The 18,039-nt window shown below is 35.7% G+C and overlaps 1 protein-coding gene across 1 annotated transcript; it reads right to left on the bottom strand.

The window, feature by feature from the left end:
- Positions 1 to 200: 200 nt before the first annotated feature.
- Positions 201 to 12,216, bottom strand: Spcs3 (signal peptidase complex subunit 3). Its single transcript, XM_047549916.1, has 5 exons — positions 11,927 to 12,216; positions 10,247 to 10,320; positions 8,133 to 8,209; positions 4,651 to 4,766; positions 201 to 3,733 (listed from the first exon to the last, which is right to left on the bottom strand). Exons 1-5 carry the CDS (start codon positions 12,067 to 12,069, stop codon positions 3,601 to 3,603), a joined length of 543 nt encoding a protein of 180 aa, XP_047405872.1. The 5' UTR covers positions 12,070 to 12,216; the 3' UTR covers positions 201 to 3,600.
- Between the last annotated feature and the right edge of the window lie 5,823 nt (positions 12,217 to 18,039).

Genomic DNA, 18,039 nt, shown 5'->3' with positions numbered 1-18,039 from the left:
TGAAAGGCCTGGGACAACATAGGTCATACCACTTGGAGCAAGAGCACTGGACAGTCAACTGAGCTTAAAAGGAAGGAGGAAGGACAGTTCCATCTAAAGTCAGGAGGAGTTCAAGAATGAAAAAAAATAGCAGTTTCAAAGGAGAAAAAGTGTTCATTACAAGCAGTCCCCATGGTTTGGCCATATCAGAAACACAATAGTTTCATTATCAGCATTTATTGGGTGCCTATCATGTACAAGGCACTATGCTAGGTACTGGGGAAAGTACAAAGATAAATCCGACAGCTTGCCCTCAAAGGGCTTACAGTCTAGTATAGGAGCATACAGTCTCTGAAGATAATTTAGGTATAATTAACTGCCTCCCCTCTACCCTGCCACCAAAACTTACTAGACTTGGTTTCTTCCTTTTACGTTTCATTCAGCAGCTTCACATAAAAAGCATAAATCTGAAAGTTTTTTTAAAATGCATACTTTTACTCATAAACAAAATTCATTTTCATTAGAAAAAATGCTGAGTATTTATTGCAATTATGAAAATCCTCAAACATATGCTTTTTGGATTTTTTCTTGTGAATCTGTATTTTTGAAGTAAACAATTTTCTAAATTGCATCAAAACATGCAACGACTTTTTGAAATAAACCCTTTAAACCACTGGCAGTTTCATGTAATGTACACAGCTCTCTGCTAAAGCAAGGAAAGCTCTTGAAATGGATAGATGTTGTGTTTATAATCAAAGTTCACAGCTTACAGGTTTTTTCCCCATAAATCCATTGTAAGTCAATTCAAAGTATCATAAAATAACACTTCTGTTAATTTATACAACCCAACTCCAAAGCTTTCAATTGGCTGGCCAGATCCACCAAAGAACTACAAAATAATTCCAGGAAAGGAAATTCGAAATGATCCATTTCCTCTCAGACCCTTAGGAATTTCTGAAGCCTTTTGTTATTTTCCTTTTGGCATAAACTAAATGAAATCAAATATGGAAATAAAAAACACTGATTTAACCAGTTTGCCTACGTTAAACTGCTAAAGGATGAGTGCTACATTTTAAAATTAAATTCATTTCTAACTAATTACTTTAAATAAGTATCCAGTAATTATCTTGTTTGCTCAAAATAATCTCAGAGCTCAGACATTTCTGGTCATACTTGGGTTGTTTTAATTCTGAAGCCTTGTGTCTTTGTAGAGACTTGATGAGACCTCTTTAATACACTGAGACCAAGGATATGGTTATCAAACTGAACACAAATCAAATTTTTAAAAAGCAGAATCATGATAAACTAATAAAGCTGTGCACACCCAAAAATGAGTTCCTGAGACACAGGTTCCTTATTCCCATGTTGAAGCATTCTTAATCCTGAGCAGTTTCCCTTAGTTGAGTAAAAATGAAAAACTTTATCCACATTGTGCTGGTAGGGTCTATTTCTCTCTCTCACCAAACTCCCCAAAAGGGGGCTTATCAAATAAACAAACTGTAACTCAATTTCAATATTAACCTCTGCTAGAGTAATAGATCCACTCACCATAAAGGTATAATGCGATTAAACCAGAATATATGTCTGGTTAATATTTCAGGCTTACTGTGCAAGCCTTAATCACAACATTCCCAGTTTTTATAAGCTTTGACTTCTGCAGATTTTACGTTTACATGTCTAGTACTTGAACAAAATAAGAAAGTTAAATTCTGTAGATGTAAAATGTAACAGCAATAGTCAGATCAGTATGACTTATGTGCTAACCTTTTAATCACCTTCCCATCTTCACATTACTAAGGTGCTTTTCTGTTCAATCTCTTGGCTGAACAGATAAAACAAATTTTATATACTTGTGTGAAGAATCACCATCTAACTAGTCCAATTCTTGTCATTTTACAGATACAGAAACCGAGACCCTGAAAAGTTTAATGAAAAAGCTGGAAGTCAAACCCCGTCTAATATTCCTATTATAATTCTGACCTTTCTGCTGGTTTGAAAATTCATATGCACATGCTTTTACATGAACTGTACGACCACATATGATAGCTGTCAAAATGAATGTAACTAAACAGTGATGTATTTCATGAGGTAAACAAAACAAGTATTATTTAATTTAAACTATTCTTAGAAAATATTAGCCCTTTTTGGTTGCTGCTGATAGTTTAACTACAGTGTTTGGTCTTGCTTTTAAGAGTAATTTGCAGTTGCTACCTTTGAGGATGTTTATTTCCCCTCTACAGAAAACACAAATCATCTTAAATATGATCATAGGCTCAATCATGTATTATGTATTTAATCTCTACATTATTTTCTCACACGTTTAGATTTTCTTATACCTTTAATATGAATAAGATGAATTTATGTGGAGAACGAGATATTACAACCATGTTAAGTTGTTGGCAACTTGAAAATTAGTTGCTTCCATACACGATGGGAATCCTCTTCTGGGAGTGATAGAAAAGAGTGTCCAGGATAATAAAATACATAATGACAATTTTAAGTCAAATTTGATTAGTCTATAAAATGAGGTATAAGAGAAAGGATAAGCTTAAGAGTATCACAAGATTTGAGTTCAAGTTTAAACTTCATTCCTTGCTATTTGACTTTGGAGCAATTCAATAAACTTCTGGGTTTCAGTTTCTTGATCTGCAAAGAACTAACACTTGCACTACTTACTTCCTTGGTTATTGAGGCTAACGTAAAATGTAAGAGAGTGCTTTGTAAATGGAAAAGCACATTGCCAAATATTATTACTACTCCACTAATTATTAAAATGTGAACCTATGGAAAACTGCAAATAATTACCACTTGGTGGCACTTGGCATGCTCACAAGAACAAACTTAACTCAAAGGATAAACCATGCAAAGATTTTCAACTTTCAATGGCAATGCTAAAGAAGTATACAAAGATACACAAAGGAACATTTTAGAGATAGCACTAAAAGACACACATTTGGTTGACTTGAAACTTAAAAATGAGTTTGAATGATTTACAACATAGAAGAGGTATTTAGTCTTTAAGTGGAGACAGCTGCTAGTCATCTAAGAAAAACACACATTATGGGTATCCTAAGACAAATGTAATAAAATTCTATCACTTTTGGCATTTTTGTAAACCAGGCTTCTAACAAATAACTATATTAATTTTTCCAGTAATCTAACATACACTAAAAGAGATAAAAGAGAATGTCTACATCTAAGTCACAAACAATGTGAACTTGCATGAATGCCAAGCATAAAATTCAGAGTTCTTATGACTCTACAGGCACCTGAAAGTTTTAACAACCCTTCATGCTCATTTTATATTCCATAAATAATAATGGAAATACAGGGAATACTTCAAATATATAACAAGTTCTTATTATGTAGTTGCCTTATTCTTATAAAACTCTGCTCTGAGGGCCTTCTTTCTGTTTTTAATGTTAAGTGTGAGTATACTATTAACCTTTCCCTTCAAATATGCCTTTTGATGTTACTTCTTATACAAAAAAAAAAAAAAAAAAAACACCAAACAAAAAACCCACAAAGTAACAACCCAAAACAAATGAAGGTGCAAGGGAAGAGATAAATGAGATATAATTCATTAAGTATAAAAATATGTTGTTTCAAATTCAGAATAATTTAATAACTCTTCGTTATTTCATATGTATCTGGAAATGGGACAGATACATGTCCTGATCCTGTCACAAGAGGTAGAATTCCAGCATTTGGTACAACGTTCCAAGATAGGGTCAAAGTGACATTCCTGTTTCCCCTATAAAAAGATATAACAAACAGACATCAGTGAAAACACTGGTAGTCAATAAAAGCATTTTAAATCAAGCACTGAAGAGTCAAATATTTTATAACTAGTTATTTCTAACAGGAATTCTAATCTGTAAACAGAATTATTTTCTCTTCTCATTTGAATTCCAAGGATAATGCTGAAAGATACTAGAATGACATTTGCAGGTATCCCTTTAAAACCAATCTAAACTTATTTACAGCTGCAGTTAATAACAACTACAAAGCTTACATGAGAAAGACACAGTGAATATAAAATGAGACATATGATTTGAAGCCCAATTCTGTCATTATCTAGTTGCACAAACTGGAGCAAATCAAAATCTTCTATGGTCTGAAATTCTTATTTGTAAATATGGAGGTCTGGTTTGGTCAAAATAGCTCTTTTAAAATTCTTTCTGATAATACCTCAGAGTAAAAGAGGTAAAAGGTAAAAATGATCTGGGAAGCCAATCACTGATTGCCTCATTCTGTATGAGAGCACAAGTAGAGTTTAGAAAAGCCAAGAGAACCAATATTAGAAGCCTGAGTATCAATTCCTAGACCTAAGAAACCGCTTTTTCATTAAGGTTTCTGACTCATGTTCAGAAAGCAGACCTTTAACTTGACAATCAGCACTACCATATATAAGTAAGTGTATGCTCCCTGTGTACTTATTGTAGCAGCTGTATGCCTTTATTAGTTTGACTCTTACATTTTACACACTGCAAGAGAACTAATTACTTATCTTAGAACCCAATTTATATTTCTTCATACTTCAGATCTACATAAATACCTCTCTCCCAATTTTCCTTTTTATCCTCTAATATTTTTCTTTAAAATGAAAACATATTATATCTTTCTGTTTCACATCTTACTAAAAGTAAAAAATAAAAAAGAAGTGCTCACTTGAGACCATTTCCATCGTCAAAGAAAAAATATTTTGTTTTCATATCTTTCAACAGCAGCTTCGGATTATCACCTCTCAAAACAATCTTGTCCCAGAGGACAACTTGGTTCAGAGCCTACATTAAAATGAAAATTAATTAGGTAACTCATCAGAAACAGCATCTTATCATTTAAAAGTATTAGTAATTAAATAATTTGACATAAAAAGGAACCCAACTTGGATGGACCTGTTAAAATCTTGATTCATACAAAATGAGTACAAGTAGATATGAAAAGAAGGGGGAGCAAGCTTTCCTTGGAGAGAAAATTTATTTCCCTAAGGATATCATTCCTTTTGCTAAGTTGACTCTATTATATAGGGCCCTCACATCTTACTACAAAGTTTAAAATATATATGTTCCACAAAAAGCAAAGTTCTTAGAATCCCTGGATAGGAGATATTCTTTTAAATCTCTTTTCCTTGTAAAATTTCTGATACTCTCCATCTCAGAGTGGACCCTGGATAATACTGGGAAAAGAGAGTGAGCTAATTCCAGTTAATATGAGTTTACTACTGTCAGATGATGTCAGGAAAACAGATGAATCTTCAAGAACTTAAAACTGTCAAGGAAACATCAAAGAAATGAAAGCTTAACATCTTTTCCCCCTTTACAATAAAACGTGCATCACTGTTTTAACATGGCAGAATTCTAGAAGTCAGTCGATTCTTTAAAGCCACTTTATTTCAACATATTACAATCAAGTTCCATTTAAAAATTAGGAACATAAAATGGAAGGGAAAAATGTGTCACTCCTATTAAATATCAAGGAACTTGTTCTCAGGAAGTGATTATCCATCAGTCTGTGAGGCTGAATGCTCAGTATATTGTGACTACATTAACTGATAAGAAATGTGGCAAAGTTATTTCTAAAAAAGGGTTTAAACCAACATCTTTAAGCCTCTTTCTAATATTAAACAGAATCATGAAGACTGAAGAAATAGTTGGGCATGGTGGCACATGGCCTGTAATCCCAGCAACCTGGGAGGCTGAAGTGGGATAATAACAACTTCAAGATCAGCTTTGGCAATTTAGCCAGACCTTGTCTCGAAATAAAAAATAAAAAGGGCTCCAGGATGCTGGGGTAGTAGACCAGTAGCAGAGTAACCCCAGGTTCAATCCCCAGTACCACAAAAATAAATAAACATATAAAAACCAAAGACAGGCTGAAATTAAATGACTTTTGTGTGTATCTATTATTTGCCAAAGCAATAATCTGTCAAATTCCAAATTAGCATTATCCTACTAGTTATGCTAGGAGTAAGTCAGGATTATAAATACAATTTAGGTACATTAATCATAAAGGTAACAGCTATTTCAACAATTTGTTGAAATCTGTAAAGTGTTCATGTACAGCTGTTATTCTTCATCAGGAATAGTTTTTTCTGTTGAACATTTTGTTGATTTTGAAGGACAAGAATCAAAACATTTTCATCCCAAAGTCCCACTGCCTAACAATTACCTGTTCTCATTTTCAAAATAAGTGTATAATTAGTTAAATGCTAAAATTTCTGATAAAACTGATTAACCAACATGTATTTTCATTGAAAACAAATACGGTTCAAATAAAATGCAGACCTACCTTTAATTACAAGCTATCTCTGGCCTACACTGATGAAAACCTGCAAAAACAACTGTAAGACAGGAACCGTCGAATGTGCCTGTAACCCCAGCAACTTAAAGAATTGTGAGGCAGGAGGACAGCAAGTTCCAGGTCAGCCTAAACAACGGAGGGAAGGCCCTAAGTAACTTAGTAAGATATCTCAAAATATAAAAAAAGGCTGGGGATGTAGCTTAGTGTTAAATCATCTGAGTTCAATCCCTAGTATAAAAAAAAAAAAGGAAGAAGAAAAAGAAACTCAACAACATATAAGCAACACTTTAATTCTCATGTTCACTTACATATTTTAAGTCTACTACTTTATACCTCTTTATACCTTCAGTATCGGTACTAAAAATAGAACCTAAGAAGATTTAACAAGATTCTATGTAAATATCCCAACAACTACTCTAACCTGCAACAAAAGCTCTAGGTCAGACTAAATCATTTTAATGTTTTGATCTAACAGTACAATAGTTTTTAATTATAAAAATTATTATAAAGACTATTAACTACTGATTATAAAGACTATTAAGACTTTTTATATTATAAAGACTATTAAGTACTCAGATTGATGAATTTCATACAATTCCAAAATAAAGGAAAACAGTTTTCAATAAGCAAATATTAACTTAAGATATATGATTTAATAACACTAGCAGCAGTTCATTATCATAGATTTTTTAAAAAGGAAAAATAAATATTTGGTACTAAGATGCATTTTTAAATCATCTCAGGTGATTCAAAAATTTTAATAATCTTCACAGCTTTTGATTACCTATCTTCATAATGAAAGTTTTAATCAGACCTCAGATTCTGTTGATTTATTTATGTTGCCAAGTAGCTTTCTAATCTCCACTGTGGAAAAAGAACATTTGGCTTAAAGAAAACAGAGCTGAGCAGCAAGAGTACTTCCTCATTTCATACGTAATTCAGAGTTCAGCAACATCATTTCTCATCTTACCACTAGAAAGTCTACAAGAGCTTTTAAGCACAAATTACTCTGAGCACAAACTTCTAAGCTATGTCCTTTATTTATTATGTATATAATACACATGTACTATTTATCATTGATAGTGAATGCAAATTTACATTTCAAATAATCTTAACTAATGGAATTTTCTCCTCCATCTTTTTATTAGATTATTTAGGGTTTTTGTTTGTTTTTAATCCTTTAACATGATTTAGCAACTAGAATAGGAACAGATATATGGGCTCTACCATTTTTTTATTGTTTATGTAGTGGAACATCAACATTATCTTCAATCTTTCTTTTCTTTGCAGGACTTTTTAAAAGTTATTTTTCCATTTAACAGCAATTATTTACAACTAGATAATACAATCTGCTATGTACTGCAATGTTTTTGAAAAATGCTGAAAGTGAATAAATGAATATGTTAGGTAGTATGGTCAACCTCTTGGCATTGAGAATTCTTTCTCTTCCTCCAGAATATTTCCATATAGTAGGCATATGATCATCTGACTTATGGACTGTCAGTTCACAAAGCAACGATTAGTAGAGCTTAAATTCTTTCCCTTTAATTTTAATTGAGAAATATAAAATAAAAATTCTAAGTTGTTTCCCTTATATATCCATCAATTACTTTGTATGCACACCATTCTGAACGCCACAATGCTAAGGAGTTACAGTATACACAGAAAAAAAAACGAGAGAGGCTACCAGAGAGGAGATAAAATTTTCTTAATAGTCACCTCTTGTGAGTTTTTACTAAGCTATGCAGGTCAGATATTTTGAATATATGAACATTCTTATTTGTTGTTCATAAAGAATAAGGTTTTAAGTAATGATTAAAATATGCTTAAATAAACATATATATACTTACATTATTTTTTGTTGAATATTCTGCTGACAAATAAAGAAACAACTGCTTAACATTCCAATCAAATATATTCTCTAAATGTAAACAAATTAAGGATGTAAGACATAAGACAGCACACGACTTTTAAAAGATCTTTGTTATTCTTTAATTAATTATCCACAGTAATACTAATACTAAAATAGAAAAAAAGGAGAGGTAGTTCAAAACATACTGAATCACTAATTTAATAAAAATATACAGAAGATAAATATTTTATAAAATCCAGTCCATTCCAAAGTCAAAATAGAGTGTAAGATCAGCATCCACCACTACTCCTGCAAGTATCACTAGCTAAGATACTTTGGTTAACATGAAAGTAACAAAGATACCCCAAATTTTTTCTATTTTTGATCTCTGCTGCAATGTAAACACAAGCAACTAATACATTTTATTAACCTGAGCTTAGTTCATGTTTGCATATTGTTAAATTTAAATAGTGTTGATTTGGTTATACTTTAGAGCTCCAGTGGAATTGAATGTGCATGAAATACTCCTTTTTCTAACATTAACCCACTAGGAATTAGTATTTCATGCACATTCAATTCCACTGGAGCTCTTAAGTATAACCAAATCACCAGTATTTAAATTTAGCAATATGCAAACATAAACTAAACTTAAGTAATTAACCAAGTTAATAAAATGTATTAGTTGATTCTGTTTACACGTCCACAGAGATCAAAATGTCTGCAAGAGATGCTTTGGTAAGAAAAAAATGAACACTAACTTGGCACCAATCAACCTGGGGGAAGGAAGTACACTTAATAGAATTAACTACATGCTGGTGCCACCACAAACAAATGAGCAGTTTTATATATGGATTTAATTAAATATCATATGTAAATTGTCATTATATTATGTGTATTTATATATTTATAGTGACAGGTCTATTACATTCCACTTTTAATTATGTGGAGCCATGAAGAATCACTTATTTAGAGTTGAGAAGACTAGGACAGTTCTTTACAATAAGTACAATTTCAAGTATTTGTAGTAGTATTAAGAAAATCCGAATATAACTAATGAGATTGGTAACACATAAATATAATAATCAAGATATTAGGAGATTTCGCTGTTATGCTCTAGATACATAGAAGGACTACTTTCATACTAGATCTAAACTCCTTGAGTAGATTTTTTTAAATGATGTCAAGATTTAAAAGCACACACACAAAGTTTAGCATAAGACTTGCTGGTGGCACACTCTACTTCCTAAAAAGGTGCCTTTAGAACTAATTCCTAGTTTACATATAAATTCAATAATTTCTGAAAAATTAAAAGGAATTCCATGGTAGTAGGAACTGAAAGTTAACTCCCCAGGCATATCATCTGCCCCAAATGTTCAGATGGTTGCTTTACACAAGTTCAGACTATTCAATCTCCACAATCATAAATCATGGGGTCTTAGATCAGGACAGAAATGGCAAAGAACAACACTGCCAAGATACTTACATATAACCCTAAATAAAATAAAAGTGGCCAAAATGACCAGAGTTGTTAAGATAGAAATTCAGGATAAGGAGAAAATAGTTAAATCATCCCATTAAAGTCACTCTTTTCATTAAGATTTCTGACTCTTCTACAAGTTCTTATAAAAAGAACTATCATAACGAGATGTTATCATGGTTTAATGATATCCATTTCGACAACAGCTGTTTGAACCATTACAAATGTAATTCACTTTTTAAACATGTTTCTCTCCACTATCATAAGATATGGATTCTTTGAGACCATACATGAAATATTTCTAGGCAGACTGAACTCTTGTAACGTTTTTCCTTCTTTAATCCAAATCACCTAATTTTATTTTATTTTCCACAAATTCAAACTTTCTTACATAGAATTCAATCAATTTAAGGAAGAACTTAAAGTTACATATACATAACTCATGAAACTACCATTTTCTCTAAGTGTGAGCAAGTATTCAAACTATTTAGCTAAGAAAACATATGTAACAGGATTTTCCAAGGTTTGGCTGATTCAACTGGGAAGTCATACTCGCTGTACCCCCCATCTCTAAACAGCATGCATCTCATTACAAAACTACAGAAAAAGAAAATAAATATTTCTTTAAAGGATATCAGCAGTTATATCAAATGTAATGAATCCTAGATCACTTCTTTCTCTTGGTCCAGTGAAGTCTTCTACATTTTTTCTAGAAGTAAAGATAAAAGTTTTACCATCCTTCATACATAATAACTTCATACACTATTTACATAATAATTTAAAGTGGAAGAAAGGACCTAGTAGGTACACAGGTAGAACAGCAATTCCACAAAGAAACAAGTAAAAAACAAGAGAAAACTTCAGTCTGAAAACAAGGTAAACATTACAATTTAATATTTAAAAAAAGGTCTTCAGTTATTTTCATATACCTTAAGAGAATCTAGCAAAACTCAAGGAAAACTATAAAAACTGCTAAAAAGATCCTCTAAATACTGATGTAAAACAAGAAGATGGGTAGAATAAGGTTACATATGACAAGGCAGTGTGGAAAACTAAAATAACAGCTGCTATTTATTGAAAGCTTATCACATGTCAAATCCACTTTGTATTTTTCACAATTACCTCAAATAATTTTCATAAGCCTACCAATTAGGCATTACTTTCATTTTAAATAAAAGGAAACTAAGGTTCAGAGGAGTAAGAAACTGTCTCAAGATAACATCTACTTATTCAGTGTTTAATACATATTCTAAGCCCTCAACTTAAGAGCAGGGCTGGTTTCCACCTCAGGTCTATGTGAATTTCGAACAGTATCTAACAAAAATAAGGAAGGGGGATTAAGGTTAAAAAAAAAAAAAAAGGAGAGAAGTCACCAAGCCAGATAGATGACTGACTTGTTAGTGATTCTGACAATGCAATTAAAGTAAGGCTGCAGAAGGACACAGATATTGTTGTTAGATGCAACAGAGTAACTGGATATGGAGATCAAAAATGGTACAAATCAAACACAAAAGTGGTGGGGAATTTAAAAGTAAAAATTAAAGAAAAAAATAGGCAATATCGAAATGCAACTGTGATTCCAAAATCCTATTTTTGACGTCTTCACAGATTTATTCCAGCAAAGTTTTGCTAAAATATACAAATAAGTTAGAAAAGCAAGGACAGGTTGAAGCAGAAGGCTAACATGTTCAAAATTCTCTGAGTGCATCTTAACAACCCTCCATCCTAACTTCAAAGCAGCTGCCAGTATTTACTGCGTTCTGAAGGTGGAAAGACAAAAACTGTAAACGGAATGTCAAACAGGACAAACTCTGGTTATAGATGGCACAAAGCCACCCTGCAAGTTGCTTTAGCCCCAAGCGTAACGGAGCTGCCCCGCAAGGCCGGATCCGACCCGCGCCGGGCGGCAGCACTTCAGGGCGCGTGCAGACCCACCGGCCCCGGGACGCGCGGGAGGCGCCGGCCCGGGCGGCGGCGCGGGTTTGCTGTTGTGTTGCTCCCTCATTGGCCAGGCGTGGGTGAGGGAAGTGAGGAACAGGAAGGAAGCGGAGGCACCGACCCGAGCAACTCAAAATTAAAATTTAAGAGCAAGCCCGGGAATTTACGACGGAGGGGGACAGTTTCGAGGGGAAGCCGAGAGAGCCAGCAAGTCCGCCCAGGACGTCTGCCTTCGGGTTGAAGGGCCGCTCCGGAGGGGACCCTGGGGACGGCGCGGGCGTCCTGCCGGCGTCCCCCGCGCATCGGCCCGGCCTCGGCCCCCGCCAGGCCCGGGCCAGGTGCCCTGTCCCATTAGCCCCGGCCTCGACCGCACTCACAGCATGATCCGCGAGACGTGCAGCCGCACCGGGACGCTCCTGTCTTTGAAGGCGGTGGTGATGAAGCAGCCGAAGGTGAGCGCCGCCATCACGCTCAGTGAGAAGGCGAACAGGGAGTTCGCCCGCGACAGCACCGTGTTCATCGCGACCTTCTCTCACGAGCCCTGTCTCCACGCAGGCTCCCGGGGTCCGGTTCGGGCAGCGGACCGGCTCCCTGCGATCCGCGCCGCCTGCGGTGCGCACGTTCCGGGAGCGCGCGCAGCCGCGGCCCCGCCTCCTTTCCGGTCCTCCGACGTGAGCGCGCGCGCACCCGCCCACCGCGACACACCCACCGCGCGAGAGGGATCGGGCTGTAAGGAGCGACTAGTCCGTGAACCCGCCCCTCTGTCCGGGGCCAAAAGCTGCCGCCAATCAGCGATGAGAAAGGAATGGGCGGGGTCCCAAGGCCGACCCGCCCTCTCCAGTTCTCGGTTCCCTCCCTGAGTTCAATGAAGAAAATAGCCCACCCTCTTTTCTAGATTCTTGGGTCAGGTGGTTTGGGACTGCGGTTTCTTGGTTGCCTCGGTGCCATTCATTTTAAGTTAAAAACAGCAGCAAGCAGTGATGGTTTGGAGTCTGTTCTTGTGTGTCGTGTTTGGAAGCAGCTCTGTACAGAACGCGTGGTCCTCTCCCCGCTTTATCAAAGCTGGTCAAAGTTAGGAATAAGCCTCTTGGGAGGATGTGGAGAAAGGGTAGAAATGAGGCCATCCAGGTCCCTAAAAGCAGTCACAAGTACACAACCTTGTGCGCCTTTACTTTCCACCTTCAGGCTTGGTCCAGTTCTTGTTGGTGCTTTGTTTCTACAGATAGCTAAAGCTGTTTTAGAAGCTAAGTGTTCGTGATACCAATTTTAAATATTTGCATTTTAACAGGAATTTCTGGTTACCGAAAGGCAACCTGTCTAGGTTCTTGAACTCAAAAGACATAATAGCTATGGAACTGCTCTGCAGCATAATAAAAGCATGAAATTAATAAGCATTAAGTAATGGAATTAATTTTTCACATTTCCAATGCTCTGAAGGGGTTTAGGATTCATATCGGGCCAATTTCTAACCTTGAATATACTATCTACCAATACTTTTGTTCCTTTCACAGCTAGGGATTTTCGCAATTATAAAAACAGAATTCAGAGGGTACAATAATTCACTGTATTTTATTTTTTAAATTTGTGCCCATAAACTATAAATAGGTTAAGAACATCTATTATAGAATATGATACGTGTAAACCAAAAACATGATCTAAACCTGATCCTGGCTTATGTTGTTGAGCCTTTGATTCTTTGCTTCATTTATTACCTGTTAATTTTCATACAACTGTACAAGTAGAATTGTTAGTAATTGCCTAGCATGTGCCAGGAACAGTTCCAGGCCTTGAGAATACAGCGCTAATAAGGCAAAGAATCCTTAGCGGAGCTTCAAACATTTTTATCTTTCAGGCAGCCACACTTTATTCAATATAGCAAGTATCTATCGAATGGCTACTGTGATGCTAGTGATAAAGAGAGAGATGTATTAATAATTTTTTACCCTCACATAGCTTAAATAATAAATAAAATAATATAAAATAAAGCACTTTACCACTGAGCTACATCCCCAGTCCTTTTTATTCTTTATTTTGAGATAGGGTCTCCTGAAGTTGCTGATGCAACTTGAACTCGATCCTCCTGCCTCAACCTCCTGAGTTACTGGGGTTATAGGCTTGCATCACTGTACCTGGTGAGAGTGCTGCAGACTTCAGAGAAGAGAGAAACCACATCTGCAGATAGAGGACAAAACAACATACACAAAATATTTAACATAGTGCCTAAACATTAACACACATAATTCTTATAGAGTAAATTAGAGAAAGGATGCTTGTTAGAAATGGTAATGCCAAGAATGAACATTTCAAAATATACTGAGTTGCAAGTACAGGCATATAAGAAACACCCAATAGTCTGGTTCAGCTACACAATGAGCAATTAAAAGATTAGACAGGAGTACATCTGGAATCCTAAATTAAGGGCCCATTGTAGAAAAACAGGTCATGCAGTTGGGACTTTGTATCAAGGAATTTACATATTAAACAAGAGTAGCATCACCATGCAAGCAGGCAGCCAGCCATTGATAAGACAGATGAAAAGGGTGAACAATTGAGAACATTGGCAGTGGGACAGAAAAAAAGGATTATTGATAGAATGGACATTTCAAAGATGAAATATACATGACTTAGCAACTGCTTAGATAAGGGTTCTCTGCAAAATACAGAATGAAAGTAGACTGTGAAAGCACAAGTGGAATTAATATTATTGTTATGACACCATGGTTTTGAACTTTAATAACTGAGAGTGTTACAGAGTGACTCTCATACCACCTGTGGAAGAAGAGAGTAGGACACACACACAAAAAAAAAAAAAGAAAGAAAAAAAGCTTAACTGTTCCAAGATATCTTCAGAGTCAAATTGGTAGGAAAACAGGTTTTATTCAAACTGAGCTTTTGAAGAAAGAAGAAAACCGTTTCAAAATATTTCATCTTCAAAATCCATGAACTTGAGAACTTTTAAGGAAGAGGCACGGAAACAAGACAAAGGCAAGAAATGTCTATATGCCTATTGATACGGTGTTAGACAGGATCCCTAAGGATGCAGTCTCCACTCTGTACTTTTTTGGTACCTGTCAAAGTGGGGGTTGTACCTCTTTTGCTTCCTTCTCTCAACTGAAGGAAGTTCGTCTCAGTTCAGAGCCTACCCCTGCCCCACCTCATTTTTAGTCTCTGTCAGGAAAGCCAAAAATATACAGAAGTCAACAGAAGGAGGAGGAACAGGATGGGATAGGAAATTTTCTTATTCTGTTGTATTTTCCCAAATGTTTCTCTTGATTTTCTGAATATTTAATCATATCTTCTACATCAGATATCATTTTGCCCTTTTCTTTTCCATTATTATGCTTCTATTTTGTTAATTTCAGTGGTTAATGTTTCCAACACACTGCTTAATAATAATGGAGACAACTGATATCTTTGTCTTGTTCTTGATTTGAGAGGGGAAGTTTCATTTCTTCAATAGGTAAAACTGGTTCTGAGATGGAAATGTGTGTACACATATATCATTGTGTAATATGGAACACACGTTGATATTAAGGAACTATTCACTAATTCCTATTTTATTGGGAGGGTTTTTAAAGACAGGAACAAGTGCTGAATTATTTTCAAATGCATTTTCTGTATCTCTGGAGGCAATCACATAATTTTTCTCTTCTAATATGACAGGTTATATGAATAGATTTCATATATTGAACCATTAAGCATTCCTGAGATAATTCCACTTGAATTAGTTTGTAGTATTGTTACAGAGCTGGGGCCTTCTGGGAAACCCAGGCACCCTGAAGACCTACCCTTCAAACCCGGATTCTCCTATCAAGTCAGAAAGATTGCAGACTTGTTTCTCAGAGTAACAGGGACGAGTTTATTGATGGGATAGGGAAAGGGTGAAAAGCAAATGAAAGAGAAAGAAAAAGAAATGGAGACAGACCTCAACAGATCAGTGATGCTTTATTAAACAGTGGAGGGGCACATTTTCAGGAGGAAAATGGCAACCGGTTACAATAGGGGTCTGAGTTTTATAGGGTTCAGTGAGACTGAGTCATAGCAGAATGTGCTGGTTGGGCAGTCAGGGGAATTGTTGTAGATCGGGGAAATTATGAAAGTCCAGAGCCCATTTTTTTACCTTTTCTTCCTGGGACCCATTGTTCTCTGTGGGAAGCTGTCCTTATTTAGCAGAATCAGACTCCGTTGAGCCATGTGACTCAGAGGACTGTCCTGTAAGAACTGCTGGGAAGTATGTGGTGATGTGTGAGAGTGGTCCCTGTTTCCTTCTGGAATTTTCCCCCTAAGAGGATGGCTCCCTTAACTCCACCCTACTCTGTCCATCAGAGAAGAAGCTCCTCCTGGTCCTTGCCCCTTTTACCTGACTATAAATAAAAGAGAGTTGGGTGACTCTTTGTTGTAAAGAGGCCAGAGTTGGTATGACCCGGACCCGTCACACCCCCTCTCATAAAAAGAGTATTGGCTCTTGAGTGTTTATTGAGTAAATACATTTTTTTGGTAACAGAAAAACAGCCAACATCCTCCTCCAGCAGACAACCCTTCCCTCCTCCATGGAAGACATGGCAGAGAGGGCCCCAAAAGTTCTCTTTTCTCCCTGGGGGTTGTTACTTTCCATATCCTTCAAAGGGGACACTCAAGGGAGAGAGTTGGTTCTGTGGGAGAGGAGAGGGACAATGTGCCTTGCCTGCACTCCAGTTTTATTGGGGATCCCAGAGACGTTCCCAGAGAGTCTTGCCCAGGTACATCTCAAGACTTTTGACTGACAGCAAGATGACATAGACTTAAGTACTCACTGCTAGGGCAACTTTATTTCACTTTGGCCCATGCTGACCAGTTCTAATTGGGTTCTTAACCATGTATTCTTACAGATTTTATGGTTAGGAGGAGTTATTCTTATCTCCCTGAGTTTCCGATTCTGGTCACCAGAGTCTCTGGGTTCTTGTTATTCACATTATTTTGGGCCTGCATTTCTTCTGCAGGTAACAGGCAGTTTATTAATGTGACATTTGCTGTCTACTTATGTCAGGCAGAGCTGCAGGTAAATTGCTTTGCAGCAAAGAAAGTGTGTAGGGGTCAGCACAGTGGGCCCATCTTGTAGAATTATTTGCTTCATGTTCCCACCATCCTTATCTGTCAGTCCCCTAACAATGTGCTCTAGGGCACTTTTTGCTAATTTTTTTCTTTTAAAAATTTTGTAATCAATATTCATAGCAGAATTGATCATTTGTTTTTCATTTTTTCATAGTGATATATGCAAATTAGAAAATGAATTTTTAAGTTTTCCTTATGTTTCTATGTCCTAAAATATTTTAAGTAGCCTTTGGATTATCTGATCTTTAAAATAGTGACAGAAATTCCCACAAGATGCTATTCTTTTGTTTTGATGACTGTTAACTGTAATTCTCATTGTGTGTTTGTACTTTCTACCTTTTATTATTTATTATTTGAATTGCATTTAATTTTTTTCCTCCATAGATGACAGTTTAGAAAATCTTAAAGAATATACAAAATGTCTCCTGGAACTAATAAGACATTATAACAAGGTTTCAGCAGACAAGGTTAATAAACATCTATCTTTTTTTATACACAATGAACAAGCAATGAACAAGTTGAAAATTGAAATTCAAAACACATTACCATTTACATTAGCACCCCACCAATAAAGAAATACTTAAGGTTAAGTCTAACAAAATATATTCAAAATCTACAAGAGGAAAACTAAAATTTCAATGAAAGAAACCAAAACTAAATAAATTGGGAGAAACATTCCACATTCGTGGATAGAAAGATAATACTGTCACGTTGCCAAAAAATTGTTTTTCTAAACTAAATTTTGTATTTACTAATTAACTCTGTGGTTCTTTGTTTTCTAACTGATTAAGTTTTGTATTTAACTATCAATTTTTCCTTAGTTCTCTAGCATTGAGAATGAGATATTTAGTTAATGTATTTTCTTTATTTTTACTGCTTTGATGACTGCATTAGTTGTATCCTAAAACTTCTGATATGTTGAGCTTAAACTTTGTATTTCTCCTTTGACCAAAGAGTTTTTAATTTTGTGGGGCGGGGGGGGGGGGGGGGAGAGTTTCCAGGAGGCAGGCTCTTGTTTCTTTTGATTGTTTTAAATTAACATGTGATTTTGTTTCACATAGACAGAGAAAACTGTTTGTAGTATTTCTGTTCTTTGAATTATCAAGGTCTTCTTTGTGCCCTATAAAAGTCCCTTTTGTGACTACAGTTGTTCCCCATTTTGTCCTTGGAGGATATAGTCCAAGACCTCTGAGTGGATGGCCAAAACCACAGATAGCTGCAGACTCCATATATACTTTGTGTTTTTCTGTACAGACTTACCTATGGTTAAGTTGAATTTATAAATTAGGCACAGTAAGGGATTAACAACAATAACTAATAATAAAATAGAACAATAATAACATTATTGCAGTAAAGTTATATGAATGTAGTCTTTCTCAAGATATCTTCTTTTACTTGT

This window comes from Sciurus carolinensis, chromosome 4 (assembly GCF_902686445.1).
Source record: "Sciurus carolinensis chromosome 4, mSciCar1.2, whole genome shotgun sequence".
NCBI lineage: Eukaryota > Metazoa > Chordata > Mammalia > Rodentia > Sciuridae > Sciurus > Sciurus carolinensis.
This window is presented reverse-complemented; position numbering and strand designations above follow the sequence as displayed.

Excerpts from the sequence above, each read along its gene's own strand:
- Spcs3 (XM_047549916.1), bottom strand. The coding sequence starts at position 12,069 with ATGAACACGGTGCTGTCGCGGGCGAACTCCCTGTTCGCCTTCTCACTG. Across the intron at positions 10,321-11,926 it reads CACGTCTCGCGGATCATGCT|AAAAAATGTAGAAGACTTCA; the intron begins GTGAGTGCGGTC and ends CTTTACTTCTAG. Across the intron at positions 4,767-8,132 it reads AATATTCAACAAAAAATAAT|GCTCTGAACCAAGTTGTCCT; the intron begins GTAAGTATATAT and ends ATTTTAATGTAG.